General features: G+C 36.5%; 3 protein-coding genes across 3 annotated transcripts; 2 read left to right on the forward strand and 1 right to left on the reverse strand.

The window, feature by feature from the left end:
- Window positions 1-339: 339 nt before the first annotated feature.
- Window positions 340-2,771, forward strand: LOC120135725 (outer envelope pore protein 16-3, chloroplastic/mitochondrial-like). Its single transcript, XM_039151948.1, has 3 exons — window positions 340-427; window positions 1,193-1,533; window positions 2,377-2,771. Exons 2-3 carry the CDS (start codon window positions 1,197-1,199, stop codon window positions 2,520-2,522), a joined length of 483 nt encoding a protein of 160 aa, XP_039007879.1. The 5' UTR covers window positions 340-427; window positions 1,193-1,196; the 3' UTR covers window positions 2,523-2,771.
- An 896-nt stretch (window positions 2,772-3,667) lies between these two features.
- LOC120135512 (rhodanese-like domain-containing protein 9, chloroplastic) lies at window positions 3,668-6,215 on the forward strand. Its single transcript, XM_039151790.1, has 7 exons — window positions 3,668-3,810; window positions 4,386-4,627; window positions 4,737-4,887; window positions 5,306-5,391; window positions 5,480-5,584; window positions 5,686-5,752; window positions 6,191-6,215. The coding sequence occupies exons 1-7, from the start codon at window positions 3,764-3,766 to the stop codon at window positions 6,198-6,200; spliced, it is 708 nt and encodes a 235-aa protein (XP_039007721.1). The 5' UTR covers window positions 3,668-3,763; the 3' UTR covers window positions 6,201-6,215.
- Window positions 6,216-6,412: 197 nt separating this feature from the next.
- Window positions 6,413-7,573, reverse strand: LOC120135625 (the record flags this gene model as incomplete). Its single annotated transcript, XM_039151873.1, has 1 exon — window positions 6,413-7,573. A coding segment is annotated over one exon (1,014 nt), but the record flags the coding sequence as incomplete, so codon positions are not given.
- Between the last annotated feature and the right edge of the window lie 17,890 nt (window positions 7,574-25,463).

Here is a 25,463-nt window from a genome sequence, read left to right on the forward strand (position 1 = left end):
AATTATCTAAATGTTTTAATTTTTACTCAAGATTATTAAGTTTGTAATACATTTTAATTATCTTCAAACTAAAATTTATAATATTTTATTTTTTTTAATTTATAAATATTTTATTTATTAAAATATATCAAATTTAATATAAATTAATATAATACAATAGGCATATCATATAAACAATTTACTCTCATCATGTGCATATTAAAAAAACCTAGTAAAAAAAAGTGTAATTTTGATAGTTAATTGACTTTGAGGGGAAATTAGATAAATAATGTTTTAGATAGCATTATTTAGGTAAAAAGGCCTTATTCGAGGTGGGCTGGCCGGTAACAGGTTTAATAGTGCATCACAATGGAGGAAATGAATTTATCGGAAGCAATTGAGCTAAACTCTCTCACGCTCTCTCTTCTTTTCCAATTTCATCAACAAGGTAATTTTCTCTTTGTTTTCTTTTCTGAATTAGCTCTATTTATTCCTTTAGGTTATTGTTTCCAATTTATTGGAATATGTATTTAAATCAGCTTCAGAATCTAGGGTTCTCTTTTCATTCTAATTCCTTTGTTTCCTTTTTCCTTTTCTTTTAGTATGCGCGGTTATATATTGTGTTGGGATTTAAGCGATAATTAAGTTATCATTTTAAAAATTATTTTTCTTATTAAGAAAATTATTGTTACCTTTTTTTTATTTGGTACTTGGGCATTGTTGGTTCGCACCTGAGCAATAGTTTCAGTTTCTTCTGGAAATTCCTTTTTTTTAAATTAAATTGAAAAATCACTGATGTGTTTTGTCCAAGTTGTAAGGGTTTTTCTATATATTCTTATGAACATATGACCTGATTGTGTTGATTTCGTGCATTGAATTTATTTTGTTTTCCGGTATTATTGATGGCCCATTTTGTATTCTAATTTGCTTTAGATGATGTGTTTTCCGTTGCTCTGTCCCGGTAAGGATACCGAACGTTAAAATTTGACAATTAAACCTAGAAGTCTGAGATTCTCTAGCTTGAATCTCTGCGAGTGGGATGGGAATTATGCATGGAGAAAACTACCTTCCTTTATGTAGCCTAACCTCATCCCAAATTCTCTCCAAATTTATTTTAATTTGGTCATTTACTTTCCCTTTACATATATGATTTTGTATATATACGTGTCTTTGTTATTTAATTATTTATTTTATGATATTGGTTGTTATTCAGTAAGATGGCTGTAGACCCTTCAGAGCTTAGGTATTTAGAGGATGATGACACTCCAACAATGAAAACAATCAAGGGTGCAACTACTGGTTTTGTTGCTGGAACTATCTGGGGGACTGTTGTTGCTACATGGTATGATGTGCCTCGTGTTGAGAGAAGTGTTGCCATACCAGGGCTTGTAAGAACACTAAAGATGATGGGAAATTATGGAATGACATTTGCTGCAATTGGGGGAGTCTATATTGGTGTTGAGCAGCTGTTGCAGAATTATAGGATGAAGAGAGACTTTGTCAATGGGGCTGTTGGTGGTTTTGTTGCTGGGGCTTCCATTCTCGGTTTCAAAGGTATAAATTTTATTCGGAGGGATAATTATTCTGTGCATCTAAGGACCTGCTATCTGAGTTTATTATTTTTTACAGCAATATATGGTGATAATTGGCATAGCTTGTATGTTTTATCTAAAATATTAGCTTAACTAAAAATTTATGAGTTACTGAATTTTTTTACCTCAGACCTCTGAATGTGCCTGGTAAACTGAGTTCAGATCATATATTAATTTTTGTGCTTCAGTAACATGGAGGTGATTCTATTAGAAAACTTTACCTCTTCATGATTTCAAAGCTTGTGATGTTTCTTAGGATCTGCTCCACCTTATAAAGAATGGTGATAAGGTTATATAATCCAATATTGCTTTGAATTCTTTTTGTTTTTGTTGATATTCCTTAAATATGTTTACTCACCTGAAGTGGTTGGAGTTCCGCCTCGTGTGAAAATCAAAAGTCATTACTTTCTGATTTCTCCTAATTTCCTTTCATTTTGGAGGTTTTTCACATGCATTACTATAGTTTCTTTGTTGCTGTCTTTTACTTCTGTATCATAAACTGTTTGTACAGTGTAGTAAGACTTCACTATTTTGAGCTGAAATACATTGTCATAAAATGCTTGAGTGAAGAGTAGGTGAAGGGGTCTGAGTTTTTTGTCTTTTGAGTTAGAGGGATGCGTACAAGCATCGGTTTGGATAGTGGAAATCCATATGTTTTTGTGCTTTTAAGGTGAGTGAAATGAACTATCAATGTCTTATGTGGGTTATTGAGTTTGGACTCAGTTTCTGGATCTAGGTTAAACCATGTTAGTTTTTATCACATGTAACGTTCAACAAATGTATTTACATGGTGTCCCATTTGCAGGGAGAAGCATCTCAACGGCTATTTCTGCTGGATCGGCACTGGCATTTACATCTGCAGTGATTGATGCTGGAGGTCAGACTACAAGACTGGACACAGGCAAGGAGTATTACCCATACACCACCAAGAAAAGACCTGTTGAGTCATAAATCTTGCACTTCATTGTAGGGAAAGCATTTCCAACTAAGTTTGAGATAATCGATCCTGTTTGATGAACTGGACGTCTTTGTTTTTGAAGATATAGTCATATCCTCGGACTCGGTTTCCCTTTTTGGCCGTTTCACTTTTAGAAAGAGGGATGTTGATTTGAATAAAAATGCGTTGTTATTTATCAAAACCATGGTATAGATGACAATTTCCGAACCTATTGATTCCAGGATGCTTGATTAATGCTGTTGTGATAGTTTTTGTTTGTGTCTGGACAAATGAGCAGCCGCCGTTTCTCTTTGAATTTCAGAGTTTCCCGTCAATCTGAATACTTGATTACTTGCAAGATGGGATATGAAGTTGGGATTGTATTGGTGAGATTGTTGAAATTTGACACCAATACAATCGCAAAACCTAGAAAAGCAAACTATCCGCCAGTTTGGGTTGACGGTCAAGTGAAGTGAGGAACCACTAGAATTTTAATTTCAAGTCATTTGGGTCAACTTGAATTTTAATTTCAGATTTTGAGTTCAATTCGAGCTCAGGTTTTATCAATTCAAAATTTTGAGAAACATAATTTGATTGTTTTACAATTTAGTCCTTATTTTCTTTATTTTTTTTCAATTCTTCCTCCTTTTAAGTCTATTTTTTTATTAAATTTGAACCATACACTCCTAAATTATTGTATAATACCTATGAAAATTCAATTTTTTTTTAAAAAAATATTTTTTTTCTTTTTTATAAAGATAAATTATAGGATTGATCAAAGTTTTATACAATTTTTCTCGCTTAATTCAAAAATTATAATATTTAATCAATGATCACTTTCGTATTATTTCATTAAGATGTAATATGTTCATTTTTACTAAGTAAGATGTGATTTTTCATTTTATCGACTTTTAGATATTTATTTATTAAAATTTTGAGTTCCTGTAAAAAATAAATAAGAGTGACCATACAATTTTAATCATGTTTGGTTTAGTCATGTTTGAATAAATAAATTGCATTCATAAAGAATCATAACTAAAACGAAGACTCGAGAAATAATAGCATATCCGATTTGAAGTACACGTGGCATAAACTCATTGCCCCTATAAAATTTCTTCGGCTAATCTTGTGGCTATCCTCAATTCTAAGCTCTCCAGCTAACCACTCTGCAAAGAGAAAAGGGGGGGGGGGGAGAGAGAGAGAGAGAGAGGAACTGCTGCAACAGAAGCTAGTAGATAGCTCTTTCAATTCTTCAATGGCTGGAAATTTTACTCCCTGTTATTTATCACTCTCTTCTACAAGGTAAAGGTCACTGTCTAGCCCATCTCTTTGAAGTTTTAAACTTTTCTGTTCAGATTCGTGAAGACCTGAAGAAAGTTATAAGTTTAAATTGGTTAATTTCGAAAGCTAATATCTGGGTTTGGCGTTTGGTTTCTGAGAAAATCAGAATGCTGAAATATTGTTATATTAAGCTTTAGTGCTATGTATAGGGTGCTTTTGTTATATTGAGCTTTAGTGCTTTGTTTTGAGTTCGGAAAGTTTCCTGAGGAATATACTTAGAAAGCTATTTCCTGAGCTCTAAAATTGTGCATTTTAAGTTTTTATATATATATAGAACCAGATGTGGAATTGGAGTGTTACATGCATTCTACAGAATCTTCCATTTTTTCTGTAAATTTTGTTTGAAACCCTCCATGGGATTCATGAGAAAATGGACAACAACAAAGACCATGAAGTTCTATAGTTTGGTCAATGCTGTTGAATTTGCAATATGCATGCACATTTTTGTTGGAATTTTGTAGTTTTAAATGTAGAAACTGAAATTTTTAAAAAGAAAGTAATGAATTGAAATGATTTTTTTTTCTCAACAATTCCAGGAGAACCTGGTTGGAATTAAAGACCCGCCATGGAAGAACCATCTCAGGCACACCTATACGGAGAAGAAATCTAAGCATTAGAGCAGAGGTGAATTTTGTAAATGCTGAAGAAGCAAAAAAACTTGTAGCAGTTGAGGGTTATACAGTTGTTGATGTCCGCGATAAATCTCAGTTCGACCGAGCTCATATCAAATCCTGCTATCATGTTCCTCTTTTCATTGAAAACAAAGACAATGATCCTGGTGAGACCTTCTATCATTATTCCTTCTAAATCCAGCTCAAGTTTTCGGCTAAGTAGTACATAGCTGTGTAGAGGGACTGAACTCATTTTGATTTGTTTTGTTTGTGCAGGCACAATAATAAAGAGGACTCTGCACAATAATTTCTCAGGTTTATTCTTTGGATTGCCATTTACAAAACCCAACCCTGAATTTGTACAATCTGTGAAAAGTCAGTTTTCGCCCGAAAGTAAATTGCTACTTGTATGCCAAGAGGGGCTGAGGTTAGTTTTCACCCTATTTGGACATTCGACTAATGTATTTCATTTAATTGATCATAGCAGAAGTGACATTATAAAGTTTCTGGGACTCTTTAGGCCAAAATACAACAGAACAGCTTATTATATGCTTAATTTGATGTTTCCTCAGAGCTGATAATATCAATCATCTTATCATTTTTATGCCAAACATTACAGATTCATAACGTGGAACTTGTTAGTATGGAAGAACTTACAATTTGTTATAGTAGATAAAGTTCGATGCGTTAGCAAATTTATTACTTTACCTCTGAATGTGATCTTTCTAGATCCGATTACTGCACTGAATATGCTCGACTGATTAATGGTCTGAGCTTATTCCCTTATCTTCATCTCGGCCTTAATGATGAAGCCATTGATGGAATTCTTCTTTTTCGACGTCAAGGTCTGCTGCTGCCTCCAATAAATTGGAGCAAGCCGGTTTCCAGAATATAGCGTGTATTACATCTGGGCTTCAAACTGTAAAACCAGGTTAAACATCAACTGCATGCTTTTGTAAAGGCCCTGCTTGTGGATTGTATGCAAGGACAACAGCTTGAAATAGTTATTGTTTTTACAGGCACATTCGATTCCATAGGTAAAGCAGAGTTGCAAGATGCTGGCAAAGCTGGTTTGGTGACAATTCAAGGCAAGATTTCGGCCGTGCTCGGAACCGTACTCATCTGTAAGTATTCAATAGCCAGGAAACTTTTGTCCAAGTAATTGTGACTCATATCTTCCACTTTCTTTTGTTGTTTTAATTTAATAGTCTCATGAACGGCACAGGTGCTTATTTGTTTATAACATTGTTCCCGGACCAAGCGGAGAAGCTACTTGAGATGAGTCCAGTAAGGTAGCCCTTGCAGGGGAAACCCAAAAGTTTTGTAGTTTTCACGGTGGCAATTCCGAAAAGGAATTCTAAGTGTAATTCATGTTGTATATTTTATCTTGTTAAAATCTTCGCTTTAAAGATAATTTCTGAAAAATATTTTGAAAATTCAACGTTTAGCGTGAAGTCTAAGCCACAATGTTCCGTTCTAATATGCCATGAGATTAGGGCCACCTTTAGATGGGCGATTAGAATGACTCCTATTCTTAATTCCACATTTTCCTCATCATTCAGTTTTAGGATTCATCCCGTTCTATCTGGTTTAAAGTACCCATGTAGAAACCATTGGTATCAACATAGTTGGAACCGGAGATATTGGGAAAACCGCCCTTGCTCAATTGGTGTTTAATGATGAAAGATTAAATATGCATTTTGAATTGGACTTTTGGGTGTGTTTCGCAGAGGATTTTGATGTCAAACAACGCTGGTGTGAAGTGCAAGGAGGAATTACATAAAGTTACAAAATTGATTGAATGGTAAATAAATTTTTTATTGTTTTGGACAACAAAAGACTAAAAGATCTGTTAGCCCTAATTCTCTAAAACTCTTATGCAAACACTAGTGTTCTCAGTCTTATACTACATTCTACTGAATTCTGAAGAATCAAAAACAATTTCAGGAATTTACATTTCAATCATTCACACTGACAACACACATCTCACACAGACAACTTTTTTTATTCTACTTGCTATAGTTTAGTTACTAATCCAAACACAAATGCAATAATTACAATAACAGATCAAAACCAAACCAAACGCTTACTTGTAATTTTCAAGCAGTAGCTCCTTTGAGTCCCTTGTTCGGGTCCTCATTCCCATCCCCTTCCATGGATTTCTTCTCCATCATTCTTCTCTCCGTTTCCCCATTTCTTTCAGTCTCTCTGTATTTCCCACAATTCAAATCCTCGCCCTTGACTTCTCGTCTCAGATCATCCACAGCTCTCTTCAGTGACTTATTGTCAGCTTCCAATGCTCTCAACTGCATCTTCACCATAAACCCAGAGTCTTCCATCTTAACACTTCTGTTAGGATCCGTCTTGTTGGCTGTGGATGTAGCCAGCTTCGAATCAACGCCTTCCACGTGTTCAATCCCAATCTTATCCATCATCAAAAACGGAACTTTCCTAACCGAAATCCCAGCCGTGGGATAACCCAATTCACCGACTCCGCTCTTCATCTCCGATGGAATCCTCATTCCCCATCGGAATTTCACCATTGTTTTTCCCTTCAACGGTACCGCCGTGCTCGCTGTCAACTCAATGCCGGACAGAATCCCCGCGATATCTCCCGATTTCAACGTCGCTAATTGCTTCTTCTCCGCGAAGAATCCGGTGTAGCCACCATTAACGACGGGCGAATCAACCACCTCAATCGACTCTTCCAAAACGACGCCGTTCTTCGGTTTCAAGACTTTACCGAAAACAGAAGACTGCGACTTCTTGATTGAAAAATCCCCAAACTGAGGCTTGAAGTGAAGAATAAAGCTAGGGTTTCCACGGGCAAGGAGATTGAACTCAGCGCTCATAAGCAATGAGCTGGAAACGGGAGAACCGAAGGGCCCAGTCCCGGTCTTGACGATAAGAGAGAAAGGGTTCCAGGTGTCATTAGGACGGTAAGCGAACTTGACGGACGGCCCAGATTCGAAGAAAGTGGAAAGATTTAAAGTGTGCTCCTTGGATTCGCCGGCAGCGATGCCTGATTGGAACGGCAAACCCAGAATGCTAAGAGGCACTTTGACTCTCAACAATGGCCTCTTCTCTTCACGAAACTTCAATGAAGCTTTAATATTTAATCAAAACCCAAACTTGGTGTTGCAGGCAGGCGCGGTGTATTGAAGCGTAGGGTTTTGGGATTTATAGGAAGTTGATAATTTTCTTGTTTGAAAAAAAGGGAAATTATTTAGCGGAAATTCCGCCAATTTTTGGATGGATGGGACAACGATTTGAGGGAGGGTTTCAGTTTCGGAATTTTGTGTTGGATGAATTTTTTGAATTTCAAATTTCAAAACTTTAAGCCATCGTTATTAAAAGGATTAAATATATAAAAAGATGTACAACGAATGCCTTTTTTTTCAATTTAATGTTTAATTGGTTTTAGTTTAATGTTTTATTTTGTAACTTAAATTGGGTTAAGTCGTAACCAGATGTTAAGTTTAGAGGTTAACCTATTAAAAATATCTTTAAGGTAAAATATAAAAATAGTACCTAAACTTTTAGGACACTTGCGTTTTAATCACCCCATTAACCTCCTCCTCCTCTTTCTTCTTCTTCTCTAGTGTTAAATATCATGTCGTGATTTTGCTTCTTTCTTTGTTTTTATAACATGAGGTAGATTTTTCGTTTAGAGAAGCGTGGTATCATTTATCCGACGAATATCCGGTCAAATACGAAGCTGAACGTCTTCCCCCTCCTCTCGTCGCCGATCTAAACAGTGATGAAAAGAAAGAAATCCTTGTCGCCACTCACGATGGCAAAATTAAGGTTTTTTCAGTTCTCTGTAAGATCAGGGTTGCGAGTGGTAGACGTCCTGTGGCTATGGCCACCGGTGTTATAGATTGAATTTTTAAGTCCGGACAACCTCAGAAACAGGTTCTGGTTGTTGTTACTTCTGGTTGGTCTGTTATGTATTTCGACCATAATCTCGAAAAGCTATGGGAGAATAATTTGCAGGTTTGTCTACTTCAAAGTTTTGTATTTGATCTTTCTGTAACTTGTTATCAAGTAGAGTTGTTTCTGATAGTCTTGGGTTTTTGTGGTGTTGGACAGAAGGATTTTTCACATAATTACACCATAGAAATAGCAATTTCGATAAGTAATTAGACCTTGAAGCATGGGGGATTCAAGTTTAGTCATTGTTTAGTGGGAGGATGGAAATGCAGCCCCATGTATGTTATCTAAAGCTTTTTTTGTTTTAGTGTCCATTATCTTTGCTAGGTATACTCTGCAAATCTAGCTGTACATTTCTGTTCACCAAGTATGGGTTCTGAAAAGTGTAAACTATCATGTTTCGATTACTAGGAATTGACTTTTTAGTATCATTTTAGCGTCGCAGTGTTTAATATACCGAGACCTGGAAATGATTTGGGATGGAGGAGGAGGCTAAAAGTTTGGGAATTATTTATATATTTTATTTTAAAAAATATGTCGGGTGACATTTTTAATAGGTTAATGGTCAAACATAATGGCCAATCACGGTCTGACCTAATTTGAGTTACGGAATGAAGTGTTAGACATCAAACAGGAACGAAATAAACGTTAAACATTAAACTAAAAAATATGTATACGTTGGGCATTTTTTTTATATTTAAGTCTTATCAAAATGCCAATCATTTTTTGGTAAACTATATCAATACTAGCTATTGTTTGAGTAAATTTTTGTTTTCTCCATCGAAGTTTCAAAAGTGAAAAATTAATTATTAACATTATCGATTTGTAACAAAATAATGACAAAGTTAAGTAAATTGTTAATATTTAGTTTTTATCCTAAACTATAGCTAAAACATCAAATAAGTCATTGAACAATGATTTTGTAATTAATTTACCCCCGAAAACTTTCTGTTGAACCATGCTTTAAGATTTTGATATATCAAAAGTTTATATTTTTATAGAAATTTTAATATTATTTTTTAATACGATTTTTAGGTTTATATTCAATTCAACCATTCAAATATAAAAATTCTTTTTAAAGTAAAAAATTATATCTTTACTCCTTACTCTTTTAAAAAAAACTCAAGGCATATACTAGAAATAATTTTCAAACATTTTACAAAGGGTTTCATATTTTAATCGAGTCAAAATCAAATTTTAACCCTAGAGTATGGATACTTTAAAAACAGTACCGATATTGTTCAAGTGGTACCAATACAGGTATCGATACTAGTGTTTAAAAATACAATGAAGTACCGATACTAGTATCGATACTCCTATTATGTTTTTGACAAACACGATTCCAGTAGGCTATTTTCGTACCGATACTCTGTGAGTGTCGATACGAGTATCAATGCTCTATCTGAGTACCAATACTCCCCTCTTCTCAACGACTAGATTTTTGTAATTAATGCAGGTAGTACTGATACTTCAAGCCCGAGTACCGATACTCAAAGCATCTGGGCAACATTTACTGCGGGAAAATTCTTCACAATGGCTCTATTAACTCCCACAACAACCCAAATGACTAGAATTGAATGAAGAGGTATAAAAACAAGATTCCAAGTCATATGTGAAGAAAATAGATCATAGAGAGAGCCAAAGTAATCAATTTGAGCCAAAATCAAGTCAACATTCTTCAACATTTTTTTTTTGCTTTCAAATAACACTTTTGTACTCATTTGTTTCATTTTATTGAGTGTTCTTATTTTTTTCTTGAATTGTGCAAACACATTCTAGTGAGGTTTTCTAAGTTTGTTATTTTTAATTTCTTCTTATGAAGGGTTGTACACTTGAGACTTTGGGGTATAAGTCTAAGTGTGTTGTAAGGTTACACCTTGTTCTAAAAGGTTGAACAAATTAGTGAATTTTTTGAAATCCTTAGTGTGGAAGCTGAGGCGGTGGATGTAAATTTCATTGGTTCGATTGACTCAACACTTTCTAATTTCAATTTTTCCAAATATTCCACCACCTTCAATATATTCGAACCACCCTCTTTACAAAATAAAAAAATGATAAAGATATAAAAAAGAGAAAATAACTTCAGTGACCAAAAATCCCAGATAATATACGATTTTGACCAACTTTTTTTGGATTTGCGAAAATGACCAACAAAATCGCAATGCGATCTCTAATTCGCATTGCGATCTCCACTATCGCAAATTCGCGTTGCGATAGTTGGAAATCGCGTTGCGATAGTTGAAAATCGCGTTGCAATTTTCCATTTCGCGTTGTGATAGTTGAAAATCACGTTGCGATTTTCCATTTCGCATTGCTATAGTTAAAAATCGCGTTGCGATTTTCCATTTCGCTTTGCGATTTTCCATTTCGCGTTGCGATAGTTGAAAATCGCGTTGCGATTTTCCATTTCGCATTGCGATAGTCTACAATGTCGTTGCGATTTTCCAAATTCGTTGCGATAGTCTACAGTTGTTGTTGCGAAAGTCTACAGTTGTCGTTGCGATTTCCCAAATTCGTTGCGATAGTTAAAAAAAAGATTTTGTTTCTTAAGAATTTTCTCTAAAAATATAGTATCCGTGCGGACGTGTCGAAGACACGTATTACCACGACCCCGACCCCGACCCGACCCGACCCGACCCGAGACGGACGGACGGACGGCGGCGGCGACGCGCGAGAGTCCCCCTTGTTCTCTATCACTCAACAAGGAAGTGGGAAAGCCAAGCCTTAAATACCATTCCCAATAGTGTTTCCAATATTATGTGGGATTTGAGCATTACCAACACTTGTTCCCAATACTATGTGGGATTGAGCCTTAAATAGTGATATTATTTTTGAATGTTTTGCTTAAAATTGCAAAAATCGCGATTGATTGTAGATTGACTTTTAATTATGACATATTTAATCGTATAATACTAATGCAATTGGTTGCTGATTCAGTTGTTTTAAGGTGCATGATTGTTAATTGTTTCCTGAATAATCACATTGTATTGGAAACAAGTGTTGGTAATGCTCAATCCCACATAGTATTGGAAACACTATTGAGAATGGTATTTAAGGCTTGGCTTTCCCACTTCCTTGTTGAGTGATAGAGAACAAGGGGGACTCTCGAGCGTCGCCGCCGCCGTCCGTCTCGTCTCATCTCGGGTCGGGTCGTGGTCGTGGTCGTGGTCGTGGTCGTGGTAATACGTGTCTTCGACACGTCCGCGCGGATACTATCTTTTTAGAGAAAATTCTTAAGAAACAAAATATTTTTTTAACTATCACAACGAATTTTCACAACGAATTTGGAAAATCGCAACGACAACTGTAGACTATCGCAACGCGATTTTCAACTATCGCAACGCGAACTGGAAAATCGCAACGCGAAATGGAAAATCGCAACGTGATTTTCAACTATCGCAACGCGAACTGGAAAATCGCAACGCGATTTTCGCAACGAATTTGGAAAATCGCAACGACAACTGTAGACTATCGCAACGACAACTGTAGACTATCGCAACGCGAACTGGAAAATCGCAACGCGATTTTCAACTATCGCAACGCGAATTTACGTTAGTGGAGATCGCAATGCGAATTAGAGATCGCATTGCGATTTTGTTGGTCATTTTCGCAAATCCAAAAGAAGTTGATCAAAATCGTATATTATCTGGGATTTTTTGTCACTGAGGTTATTTTCTCTATAAAAAATCGTTTCTTTTTCATTTTTTATATATACTTTCTCATTTTCATTTTTTTATGATAAGAGGTTGAGATTATCGTTACTGTTAGAACACAATAAACTACAAATTATATTATTGTTAATACAAAAAGAGTCAAATGCATCTATTTTACTTAATTAAAGAGATCAAGAGATAGAAAAAGCACCAAACAAAACAATGGGGCTTCAAAACCTATTGAAGAAGATGAAGATGAATAACCATGCATGACAAAAAGTGGCTCATGAGAACGAAGTAATAGTTGTGCCTCAAAACAATAAACTGAAAACACTACTAGAACAAGTTGTTGGAAAATAATATTACTGTAAAACAAAATCGTTATCAAATAATAATCAAATAATGACGAAAATAGATCAATTTATTGTGTCATAGTATGAAAGTCATTGCTTTTTTATATGAGTGGTAAAGAGGTAAAATTGTCAATTGATAATTACCCACTCCAACCACATCCTAAAAATAGATAACCAATTCCCTAAAGATACCCCTTGATTTTTGCATTACTAACAATCCCCCACTAATGTAAATAAGTAAAGAATTTTTAAATACGAGAAAATAACAACAACGAAATTAGTCGCTTAAGAACTAGTGAACGTATCTAGAACTAATATATAGAGGAATGAACAATTCTTCTTTTAACAAGTGAACAAATTTGGAACTTGTTAAAATAGGAGTAAAATCATAACACACGACTAATTTCTTCACCAAGTAAGTTTTGGGATAGATCAACAAATTTAGCCTATATACCTTAGGATGCTAGTAAGTGCTCTAGAAAGACCGCCCAAAGTCTTTCATAGAAGGAAGCTAATTTTTCACAGTTACATAGATGATTTTATCAAGTCTATCTTAAAATAGACAACCCAGTTAGGGATATGAAATCATTAAAAGCATCTAGAAAGCTTAACCTTTCAATTTAAAGATTGGTGAATTCATTAAGTTTGTCTCACAATAACCACCCAAAGCTTGAGATATGAATTCATTAAGAACATTCAATATTCCATCTTTTTAATTCAGTTAGTTCATCATGTTTTTCTCACAAGGACTACTAAATCTTAGGTTATGAACTCATCAAGAGCGTACTCATCATTTGACGTTGGTGGATTCATCAAGTCATTCTCACTAGAACCACCCAAAACTTGGGCTATGAATCCATGAATTCCTCAACCAAATGAGCTTAAGACCAATTCCCCTTGACTATTAAGTTAAAGGATTAATATAAATCTATTTTATGCTTTTGTACTACATCTTAAGTACTATCTCTTTATTTTACAAACTCATGTATTCTCTTATCATTGTAGATTTGATTTTAAAATATTCACATGTTACCTCATGTGTCATGTAAAAATACAAAGAATAACTAATTTCCTCTCTTTAAAAATTTTCAGCAAGATATAAGGCATTCAAACTCTTAATTGACTAAGTCAATACTTATCATCTTAAGCTTCACAGTAAAGCTATTAAAACGTTTTTTCACAAGCTTTCAAAAAAGTTGCTCTATTTAGATAAACATATACCTACTATGGTTTCACATATATTATTCAGTATTTCTAAACTAAGAGGATTAAAATTTTGCAATTTTAAATAACTATTCTCGTATACATAATTATAAACTTATAAGCTTCACAACACAATACATGAAATTATTAACTTTTTTAGACACCCCCACATACTATGGGTAGAGAATTTTTTATTGCCCCCACATTCTCTAACCTCAATATGTCTAAATTAATATCATCTAGGACATGTAAACAATATTCTTCTTCACCTTTACTCAAGTAAATTTCCTAAGCAACTCCTATCATTCATTCCCATAGTAGCTTGTTATGTGAGGAGTCTAAAGTCCTGATAATCAAATTCAATATTTACAATTTATTTTGCCTTTACATTTTCATTTGATTGCACTAAACATAATTTAATTTGTCACGACATTTCCATTCATTTTTCCACGACATCTCTATTTACTACCATATTATCATCATTCCATTTCCACAACATCCATTTCATCTTGCCACAATATTCTCATTTGTAAATAACATCACTAACTATACTTAGGTGAAATAGTAAATTGATGTGATTAAGCTTATAAATTTCTTCCAATCCCGGTGGATACGATACTCACTCATCAATGTATTACTTGTTTGATTGTGTATACTTGCACATATTTTCGCGACCATATTTAGTAGTCACAATTCGCGGACAAGTTTTTATCTTCGTTACCGGGGATTGGCAACTGGAAGTTAATAAGTTTTGTTATAGCATTTTTATTTTACTTGTTTATTTTTTATATATTGTTTTACTTTTTATTTTTCTTTTCTTTTTCATGTTTTTCTTGGTGTATGACCAGAAGACACTCTGATGAGTCATTAGAACCAATTGAACCTGAGATTGAGAGGTTGTTTAGGCAAAGAAGATGTGTTCAACGTGTAAACATATATCAAATTGGAAATCAAGGTATTGGTCATAAGGAAGATCATAATGTCGTGGCAATTCTAAATACTGGGAATGCAACCATACCTCGTGCCATTCGTGATCACTTAAATCCTATCTTGGACGACTTAAATCCAGGAATTGTGGCACCCGAGATTCAGGAAGCTAATTTTGAGCTCAAACATGTCATGTTCAATATGTTAAATTCCATAGGGCAATTTGAGGGCATGCCAAATAAAGATGCCAGACAACATATTCGTAACTTCTTGGAGGTGTGCGATTCTTTCTGTCAACAAGGAGTGCACGAAGATGTATTAAAGTTAAAGCTATTTTCATATCCTCTGTGTGACCGAGCAAGGGCATGGTTGAGTAGCGTTCCAACGGGTTTGATGGAGTCTGGGACTGATCTGTGCAAAAATATTTTGCTATGGTATAACCCCCCGAACATGAACATCTAAAAGAGGAATGACATCGCTTCTTTTCATCAAGCTAATGATGAATCAATGTATGAATGATGGGATCGATATAAATGATTGTTTCACAAATTTTTAAATCATGTTTTTCAAGCTTGGACTCAAGTGGTAATGTTCTATAAGGTAGTTAATGTGCCCACGAGGATGATGCTAGATGCCTCAGCAAATAGGATGTTACTCGATAAATTACCTGTAGAGGCATTCAACATTCTGGATAGGATTACCAATAATTATTAACAATTTTCATCTACAAGGCTTAGAATTGGGCGAAAATCATATAGAGAATTTGAGTTAGACACTAAGGATTATGTGTCCGCCTAACTTGCTGCTATCACTAATATGTTGAAGAATTTGAAAAGACCAAGTGAGGTGAAAGAAGTGAAGGCAACCATTTTAGTATGTTTATTATGCCATGGGAATCACAATGAGAGCGACTACCCAACCAATCAAGAATCCATCAACTATGTGGGAAACTACAATTGAGGCAGCAACAACCCCTATTATAACACATATAATCCAGGATGTCATAATCATCTAAACTTCTCATGGGGAAATCAAGGAACCAACAATACTAACCAACCCGTTCGACAGTAGAATTTCAATTACTCCCAAGGTTTTCAAACGAATATTCCATGGCATAATTCTAACAATGGAGGGCCATCTTCATCTAACACAAGTTCTTTGGAGGCCACAATGCAAGAGTTTATAGCAACCATGAAGACCATGTTGCATGACCATGTAACCTCCATAAAAAACCAATGAGCTTTGCTTTAGAGGTACAATTCATCTTTAAGGGCGTTGAGGGTCAGGTTGGTCAAATTGTCGCGGTATTACAAGAACATCAACTAGGTCGTCTGTCGAGTGACACTGAAGTCACCAAACCTCATGGTAAGGAGAAATGTTGTGTACTCACTCTACATAGTGGAACCCAAATCAATACAGAAGACAAGTTTAGGGGAAGATCGAAGACTAATTTACCCCCTGTAACCATACAAGCTGAGCATGAATTGCCAGAAGAGACACAAGTGGAAGAGGATAAGGATGAGGTTTCATCGAGTAAAGAAACTAAGGGAGCAAACAAAAATACAAAGATAAACTCTGTTCCCGCCCCTTCATTAAAGGAAGTCAGACCCCTACCTCCTTTCCCACAAAGACTAAAAAAGCATAATGATGACATTCAATTCAAGAAGTTTGTTGACATTTTGAACAAACTTCACATCAATGTTCCTTTTATAGAAGCTATGGAGAAAATGCCGACATATGCTAAATTCCTCAAGGAGATTGTTACCAAGAAAAAAAAGATGGGAAGTATGAGACAATTGCCACGGCAAAAGAATATTGCTCTGCCTTAAGCAAGCTTCCACCAAAAAGATAAGATTTATGCAGTTTTATCATTCCGTGTGCGATAGGAGAAATTATGTTGGGAAGGCACTACGTGACCTTGGCTCAAGCGTGAATTTAATGCCTAAGTCAATATTCGTTAAGCTTGGAATAGGAAATACGAGTCCCACCTTTGTTATCTTGCAATCAGCTAACCGCTCTCATGTTCTTCCTAAGGGGCAAGTCGATGATGTCATTGTAAAGGTGGAAAAATTCATGTTTCCAGTAGACTTTCTTATACTGGATTGCGAGGTTGATGCCATAGCACCCATAATCTTGGGGAAACCTTTTCTAGCTACCAGACGTATTCTTATCGACTGTGAGAAGGGTGAGCTTACCATGAGAGTGACCGACCAATGTGTCACTGTTAATGTTTTCTGTACTCTCAAGTACATGGATGGGACTGAAGAATTCCAGATCATTTTCGAAGTGGATTCATTGATATCAAGAGAAGCTGGTCAATTTTACCATGACAATTTCATTCAACTGGAAAATTATGAGAGGCTAATTGAAGCAAGAAAGGCCGAAGAGCCCAATGACTTTTATTTGGATGAGCAACAGGCTAGCTTCCTCATAGCTAGCCCAGGTAATCATTTTAAACCTCTTGATTTCGATGAGTTTGTTCCTCCTAAGCCCTCATTACAGCATGAACCTACCTCAGAGTTAAATAATTTGCCACATTATCTTAAATATGCTTATATTGATAGTAATGAAATTTTACCTGTTATTATTTCCTCTGCCCTTACTTCTAACCAAGAATGTAGTTTGTTAAGAGTTTTTTCACATCAGAAGAAAGTGTTAGGATGGACTATGGCAGATCTAAAGGGAATAAGTCCCACCATTTGTATGCATAAAATTCTGCTGGAAGAATGCCATGGCAAATCCATAAAACCACAAAGAAGATTAAACCCAATCATGAAGAAAGTCGTGATGAAAGAAATTCTCAAATAGTTTGATGCTGGAGTGATTTACCCCATCTCAAATAGTTCTTGAGTGAGTCCTGTCCAATGTGTGCCAAAGAAGGGAGGCATGACTGTAGTGACAAGTGAAGATAATGAGTTATTACCAACACGCATTATCACCGGGTGGCGATTATGCATGGACTACCGCAAGGCAAGGCATTTTACTATTTTTTGGATGGATACTCCGGGTATAATCAAATTGCCATCGCACCAGAGGACCATGAGAAAACTATGTTCACGTTTCCCTATGGCACTTATGCTTTCTAGATGATGCCTTTTGGACTTTGTAATGCCCCAGCAACCTTTCAGCACTATATGCAAACCATATTTTCTGACATGGTTGAGGATTTTCTAGAAACTTTTATGGATGACTTATCCGTTTCTGGAGATGACTTTGAGAAATGCCTCGACAATCTTGCAAAGGTACTCAAGCGATTTGAGGAGGGCGATCTCATACTGAATCGGGAAAAATGTCACTTCATGGTGTCCGAAGGCATTGTTCTAGGCCATAAAATCTCTCATAAGGGCATTGAAATGGACAAAGTCAAAATTGTGGTGATCGAGATGCTACCCCCACCAACTTCTGTCAAGGGAATTAGGAGTTTCATTGGACATGTTGGGTTTTATAAAAGATTCATCAAGGACTTCTCCACGATATCCAAGCTCTTATGCACCCTGCTTCAACAAAATCAGGCCTTTGTGTTCGATAAAAATTACCATGGCGCATTCACTGAGCTAAAACAAAGACTTATCACTGCACCTATTGTGGTTTCCCCTAATTGGACGTCACCATTCGAGTTGATGTGTGATGTGATCGATTTTTTTGTGTGAGATGGTCTTGGGCAACGTAGAGGTAAAATTTTCCATGTTATATATTATGCTAACCGAACTTTGAAAGAAGCAACTGAACTATACTACCACTGAGAAAGAATTACTTGCCGTGGTATTTGCATTTAACAAGTTTAGGTCATACTTGATAGGAATCAAAGTCATTGTTCACACTGATTACTCAACTATAAAATACTTAGTGAACAAGAAAGATGCCAAGCCTAGACTCATTAGGTGGATATTACTACTGCAAGAATTTGACTTAGAGGTAATAGATAAGAAAGGTACTGAAAACCAGGTTGCAAATAATTTATCTAGGCTAGAGAACAATTCTGAATGCCATGAAATTTTAGATATTCAAGAAGAATTCCCTGATGATAAAATTTAATATGCCACGACAATCCCGTGGTATGCTGACATCATTGATTTTCTTGTTAGTGGTATTTTGCCTTATGAATTGAACAGCCAGGGCATGAAGAAGTTCAAACATAATGTCAAGTTATACTTATGGGATGATCCATACTTATTCAAACAATGCACCGATCAAATAATTCGACGTTGTGTCCCTGAGGAGGAGCAAAGAACATTCTATACCATTGCCACACAACCCCCTGTGGAGGATATTTCGGAGGTACGAGGACTGGTGCTAAGCTCCTCCAATCAGGCTTTTACTGGCCGTCACTGTTTAAGAATTCTTACGAGTTTTGCAAAGCGTATGATAGATGCCACTACACTGGGAACATTTCCAGACGATACGAATGCCATTGCAAAATATTCTGAAGATCGAGCTCTTTGACGTATGGGGCATTAACTTTATGGGACCGTTTCCATATTCTTTTGGAGACTTTTTTATTTTACTTGCTGTGGACTACATATCTAAGTGGGTTGAAGCAATTGCCACACCGAGGAATGACTTTAAAATTGTGCTCAAGTTCCTTTTCAATAATATATTTACCCGATTTGGAGCACCAAGAGCCATCATCAGTGACGAGGGCACTCATTTTGATAACAAGCTAATTGCCAAACCATTACAAAAATATAGAGTACGACATAAAATTGCCACGGTATATCACCTACAAACCAATGGGCAAGCTGAAGTGTCCAACCGAGAGATCAAGCAAATCCTAGAGAATATGGTGAATCCTAAAAGGAAAGACTGGTCCCCGAAGCTGGACGAAGCGCTATAGGCTTATAGGATGACATTCAAAACACCTTTGGGAATGTCACCTTTCAAGATGGTATATAGGAAAGCATGTCACCTACCTATGGAGTTAGAGCATAAGGCATATTGGGATATCAAGAAGATGAACTTCGACGTACAACTAGCTGGGGAACAAATATTACTTTATCTAAATGGAATAGAAGAGTTTCAAGCACAAGCATATGAAAATACCAAGCTTTACAAAGAAAAAACAAAGAAGTGGTATGATCGAATGCTTTTACCACGACATTTTCATATTATCCAGCAGGTGCTCCTTTTCAATTCGAGCCTGAAGCTATTTCCTAGAAAACTGAAGTCACGATGGTCCAGACCTTTTGAAGTACACTGTGTCTACCCTTATAGCATTTTTTATATCAAGAATATGGATGATTACTCCATTTTCAAAGTTAATGGCCAGCGTCTGAAGGCTTATCAAGGAGCTCCTCCCTTGCGTGACAAATCAACACTCTTCTTGCACGATGTCAAAATCTGCTAAGCATCTTGAAGATGCTGTTACATTTTGGATTTACTCATGTGCATAAATGATTGTTTATTTTGTTACTGTTTTATTCAGTTTCTTTTTAGTTGATTATTTTATTTTTTAAAATTTAGGGCCTACATAGTAGGCACGTGATAACCGTACGACTGAAGAAAGGGGAGTGGGCGGTAACAAGACAAAATAGGAGCGAAAAGCTTTCACCTTTTTATTTTTTGAAATTTTTAGTTTTTTCCTTAGGGTTTTTTTTATTTTTTTCTTTTTCCCCAACTAACACCTCATCCACACGTTAAATAACCCCAATTTTATCTTTTCATCTTGTTTTCATCATTTTTACCCTCTCACTTAGTCTTCATCTTTTCTTCTTTTTCCCTCATTAACATCGAATGTCATAGCCAAAAAGCTTCAAGATTTTTCATATTTTCTTTGTTTTATCATCTACACCATGGTGCACTCACGTCCCTCAAGCATGGCTCCATCATCTTCATCGTATTTCGTTGATGAAGCGGCGCAAGAAAGGTTTCAAAGCCTCAAAAACCATCGGTTTTCTTTGAGTTAGACTTTGTTTTCTCTGATGATGAAGATGTCAACCTCGACAATAATGTCATGGATATCGTTCACCAGAACCAGTGGTAAAAAATTGCCAAGCATTTGGAGAATATGAATGCCTCTCTGGTGAAGGAGTTTTATGCCAACTTAACCGACCCAAATCAACATATCGTGGTGGTTCGTGGTATTTCTATCCGCTTTACCTCTTCAGCTATTAATCATTATTTTAACTTGTAGAATATTGTTGATAACCATACCACTTTCGCAAAAGAGGCATATAATGAGACTTACCATGGCATATTGGAAGACCTCTGTTTTTTAAACACACAATAGAATGGACAACAAGTCATCTGATGAACGATGGACTACGAGAGGCTACAACCGAGGGATAAGTTGTGGAATCATTTTATGAAGCACAAGTTTCTCCCTACTGCCCGCAACACCACAGTTTCACTATAGAGGATGCTTCTGTTGCACTCTATTTTAGTAGGGTGTTTCATTGACATAGGCAATATAATTGTAGAACAAATTCATACTTGTTTGAAGCGACCAACCAATGCCTTGGTATTCCCAAACCTCATTACGACTCTTTGCCATAAGAAAAAGGTGCCCAAGGAGCAGTTTGATGAGATATTACTTGGGTTGTCTGGTATACAAAAGCCAAGCTTCCTATGTTACTTGGATTCAAGGAAAACAAAGGAAAAGGAAAAGATGAGAACACTTCCCATGCTGAAAGAAACCCAAGATGCTAGGGCAAAACTAGATGTCCTAGAGGAGGTCACTAAGCGAACCCAAGAGCACGTAGAAAACCTGACCAGTAATATGATGACCTTTTTTTCTTATAAGCACTGAGATGAATTTATCGCTAATGCTTTTATGGAGATTCTCTCGCATGTTAATCTTGATATCCCAGTCTTTCCTGCTACGCTCTTGCAACCATCTCAAAATGTCGAGGCATCAGAAGATGCTCACCAGCCCGCTGATGAAGAGGAACCAACCGATCCTGATCCATTTCACTCTATGCCACCAGCTGAATCTCGAGAAGATAATCTACAGCTTTCAATCGTACCAGCACCCCTGCAGCCCATAGAGCCACTTGAGGATGAACAATCAGAAATGTCACAGAAAATTCCTCTGTGAAGAAGTAGACGTTTGTTGAAGAAGATATCTAGTTGTGAGGAGTCACAGCTAGCCCCAGTCCCAAAAGGCCTTAGGACCCCTATGTTGCACTAGCATCAGATTTTGAACATTCCATCCCCACACAATTGCACAAGCACCTACGTCACACAACCGCCGCACCACCACCAACATAATGTCAAGGTACCTTGCATACCATTGCATTACATAGCATGTAGTTTAGTTTTACTTAGTTTTTATTTAGCATTGAGAATAATGTTTCTCTCAAGTTTGGGGGTGGTAGGGTATCTCAAATCATTGCATGATGGTATTAGTATAATGAATATGCCATGACATTAGTGACTGCTCGAATTAGTTTTCTGGAATAAATTAAAGATGTCTGATGATGATGAACTCTTTATGGCTAGAATTGAATGTACATGACTGTTGAGGATGATAGAACAAACTATAGGACTTGTTTCTTTGAAATCTTTGGATACACGATTGTATGTTTTCCATGCTTAAGGAACTTAGAATTTTTTATAAAAGAAATCTTGCATGCCTTGGCATAAAAAATTGATAATGAATAATGAAAACCCTACATAAAAAAATTGAAATTGAGAATAAATGTTTCAACATATCTGTAGAGGGACACTCTGCTATGCCATGGAACTGCCTGGAAACTGTATTTAAATAAATGGCAGCCACGACATATGAGTGAATGAAAGTAGTCACGGGATGAATCTACCTGACTAGCTCGGAGGTGGAATGTCTCCCTTTCACCTAGAGTGTGGGATGATAGGTGTGATGGGCTGACTCCCCTCGTAGCAGTGTTAAAAAAAGAATAAAACAATGTGGGAGTAAACTTGTAAATGTCGTGGAAAAACAAGAGAGCTGGCTTAGAAATTTTCTAGATTTGTTAAGCATGGACTTGGTACAAACACGCGCACACTCACACAAAGGATCTTGCCCTGGGGGACAGTACTTGATTTCTCAAACTAGTCTAGCGTGTTGAAGCCAAATGTTCTGAGGGCTGAAATTCTATCCCATATGACTATCTTGAAGCTAAATTTGCCATGGTATTTTTATTTTGCTTAGTATTATCCATTGTTTAAGGACAAGCAATAGCTTAAGTTTGGGGGTGTGATAACTCCGTAAAAAGGCCATATTTAGGGCATTTTCACTCAAGTTATTGACTGTCTAAAAGCTCATATAGGATCATATAGATGAATTTAGAAGCATATAGTTGCATGTGGTGGAACTATGTTTTGTCGTGGCATTTTATTTTGTAAACGGTGTTGTGTTATGGGTAAGGTGTTTTGTTTGATAATGTGCATGATTGGAGAGCAGGGATAAGCAAAAGGAAATTACCGTGACATGATGAAACTGCTAAGCATAATGCAAATGTCGAATCAGATGGCATTTCAGAAGTGAACAAGACGAAAGAAGATATTTTTAAGAGCCAGCTGCCCTTGTCTTAACGTGACCTCTACCACCAGTCACCCGAAAGGAGACATCTGCCACCTGGGTCATCTGATTCTGTCGGGACTATGCCCAGATGCATATGATCTTGTCTGGTACTCGCCTAGCTGCCTGGAGGGGACCATTTTTATAGCTGCTCACACCCTTACGTGAAGGAATCATGTTTGGGGTATCCTAGGAATTTAACACAAATTCCTAGGTTTATTCTCCCCGTATAAATAGGAGATGAAGCCACCTTGAGAAGGAAACTGGAGACACGCCACCTTGAGCTAAAATTCAGAGAGAAAAATGTCTCTCATTTTTTTGTCAATCGTATTTGATGTGGCATTCCTCTATTAATAAGCTAGAGAGTGTTTATCTAGGTGTCTGAGAGGAGCTAGCAAGCTAGGGCAGTTCGTGGTGGTCGAGGGGAGCTCCGACAATGCATGTCGAAGGCTTTTTCCTCTTTAGCTTTGATGTTTGCTATCTTTTATCTCATTTGGGTTGTGTGTAACGAATTAACTTCTTACATTGTTGCTTGAAACATTCGAACCCCACCATAAACTAGTCTTATTTGGTGGGAATTGACTATGAATATTTAAGTTTATTTTAATGGTTGGTTATTTTTTTGTATGCTGTTGTTTGTTTTGTTTATGATGTTTAATGCCTTGAGGTTGTAGGAGCTATGAGAGTAGTCATTCCTTAGGAAATTGCTTAGTGTTCGAAAGAATGACTAAGTAGCATGTCCTTAGTGTTCGAGAGAAACTAGGGAGGATCCACATAAGCAAGGGGTTCTAGGTAGTAACTAGGCCTAATCCAACCTTAGACATAAGACTAGGATTTCAATCGACTAAAAAGAGGAGTGCTTGATCGAGAGGGTAGATGTTAGTGCTGCCATAAAAAGGTATTGCTGTGACATATCCTGTTATCTGGACATATAGGATCCCTGCACTTGCTAACGCCAATAGGTTTGCCATGGCATATGAAACCTGTCGAGCCCTTTGACTAGAGATAACATAGGGCACTCTTAGTAAACTCTGTCGAGCATAAGGCATAGAAGTAAGACCATCCTGAGAAATAGACTTAAATTTCCTAAGTGAGTCCTATCATTCATTCTCATAGTAGCTTGTTGTGTTGGAAGTTTAAAGTCCTGATAATCAAATCCAATATTTACAATTTGTTTTGCCTTTACATTTTCATTTGATTGCACTAAATACAATTTAATTTGTCATGACATTTCTATCCATTTTGCCATGACATCTCTATTTGCTACCATATTACCATTATTCCATTTCCACAACATCCATTTCATTTTGCCACAACATTCTCATATGTAAATAACATCACTAACTATACTTAAGTGAAATAGTAAGTTGTTGTTATTAAGCTTATAAATTTCCTCCAATCCCTATGGATACGATACTCACTCATCACTGTATTACTTGTTTGATTATGTATACTTGCACATATTTTCGTGACCATATTTAGTAGTTACAATTCGCGGACAGAAGCATTGTCTCAATGCTAAATAAAAACTAAGTAAAACTATACTACATGCAATGCAATACAAGGTACCTTGAGGCTCCTCTTGTCGAAACACCTTCTTCAATCGATGTCTACTCATTTACAGAGGGATTTACTGCGGCATTTATGATTATACTACCTCTTGCAACTCTGTGTTTTACGAGGGTACTGGTGAGGTTGAGAGCTGGAGCTCGGTTTCTTGACATTCAGTTATTGGCACTTAGTGGAATGGATCAAGATCGACTGGCTTCTAATCATCAGAGGGTTTGTGAGAATCTTTTGATGCCTCGACATTCTCAGATCAACACAAGAGTGTATCAGGGAAGACTGGGATATCAAGATTAACGCGCAGGAGAATCTCCATGAAAGCATTCGCGATAAACTCATCCCAACGCTTTGCATAAGCAAAGAAGGTCATCATATTGTTGGTCAGCTGTTCTATATGATCTTGGATTCGCTTAGTGACCTCCTCTAGAGCATCTAGTTTTTCCCTGACATCTTGGGTTGCATCAGCGTGGGAAGTATTCTCCTCTTTTTCTTTGCCATTGTTTTCTTTGATTCCAAGTAACATAGGTAGCTTGACCATTGTAATACCAGACAACCCAGGTAATATTTCATCAAACTGTTCCTCTTGCACCCTCTTCTTACGATATAGAGTCGTAATGAGGTTTGGAAATACCAATGCACTGGTAGGTTGATTCAAACAAGTATGAATTTGTTCCATAATTATCTTACCTATGTAAATGAAACGCCCTACCAAAATGGAGTGCAACAGAAGCATCCTCTGCAGTGAGACTGTGGTATTGTGGGCAGTAGGGAGAAGCTTGTGCTTCATGAAATGATTCCATAACTTAGCCCTCGGTAGTAGCCTCTCGCTATCCACAGTTCGTTGGCTGATTTGTTGCCCATTCCACTTTGTGTTTGAAAAACAGAGGTATTT

Source organism: Hibiscus syriacus, unplaced genomic scaffold (genome assembly GCF_006381635.1).
Source record: "Hibiscus syriacus cultivar Baekdansim isolate YM2019G1 unplaced genomic scaffold, ASM638163v2 tig00110610_pilon, whole genome shotgun sequence".
NCBI lineage: Eukaryota > Viridiplantae > Streptophyta > Magnoliopsida > Malvales > Malvaceae > Hibiscus > Hibiscus syriacus.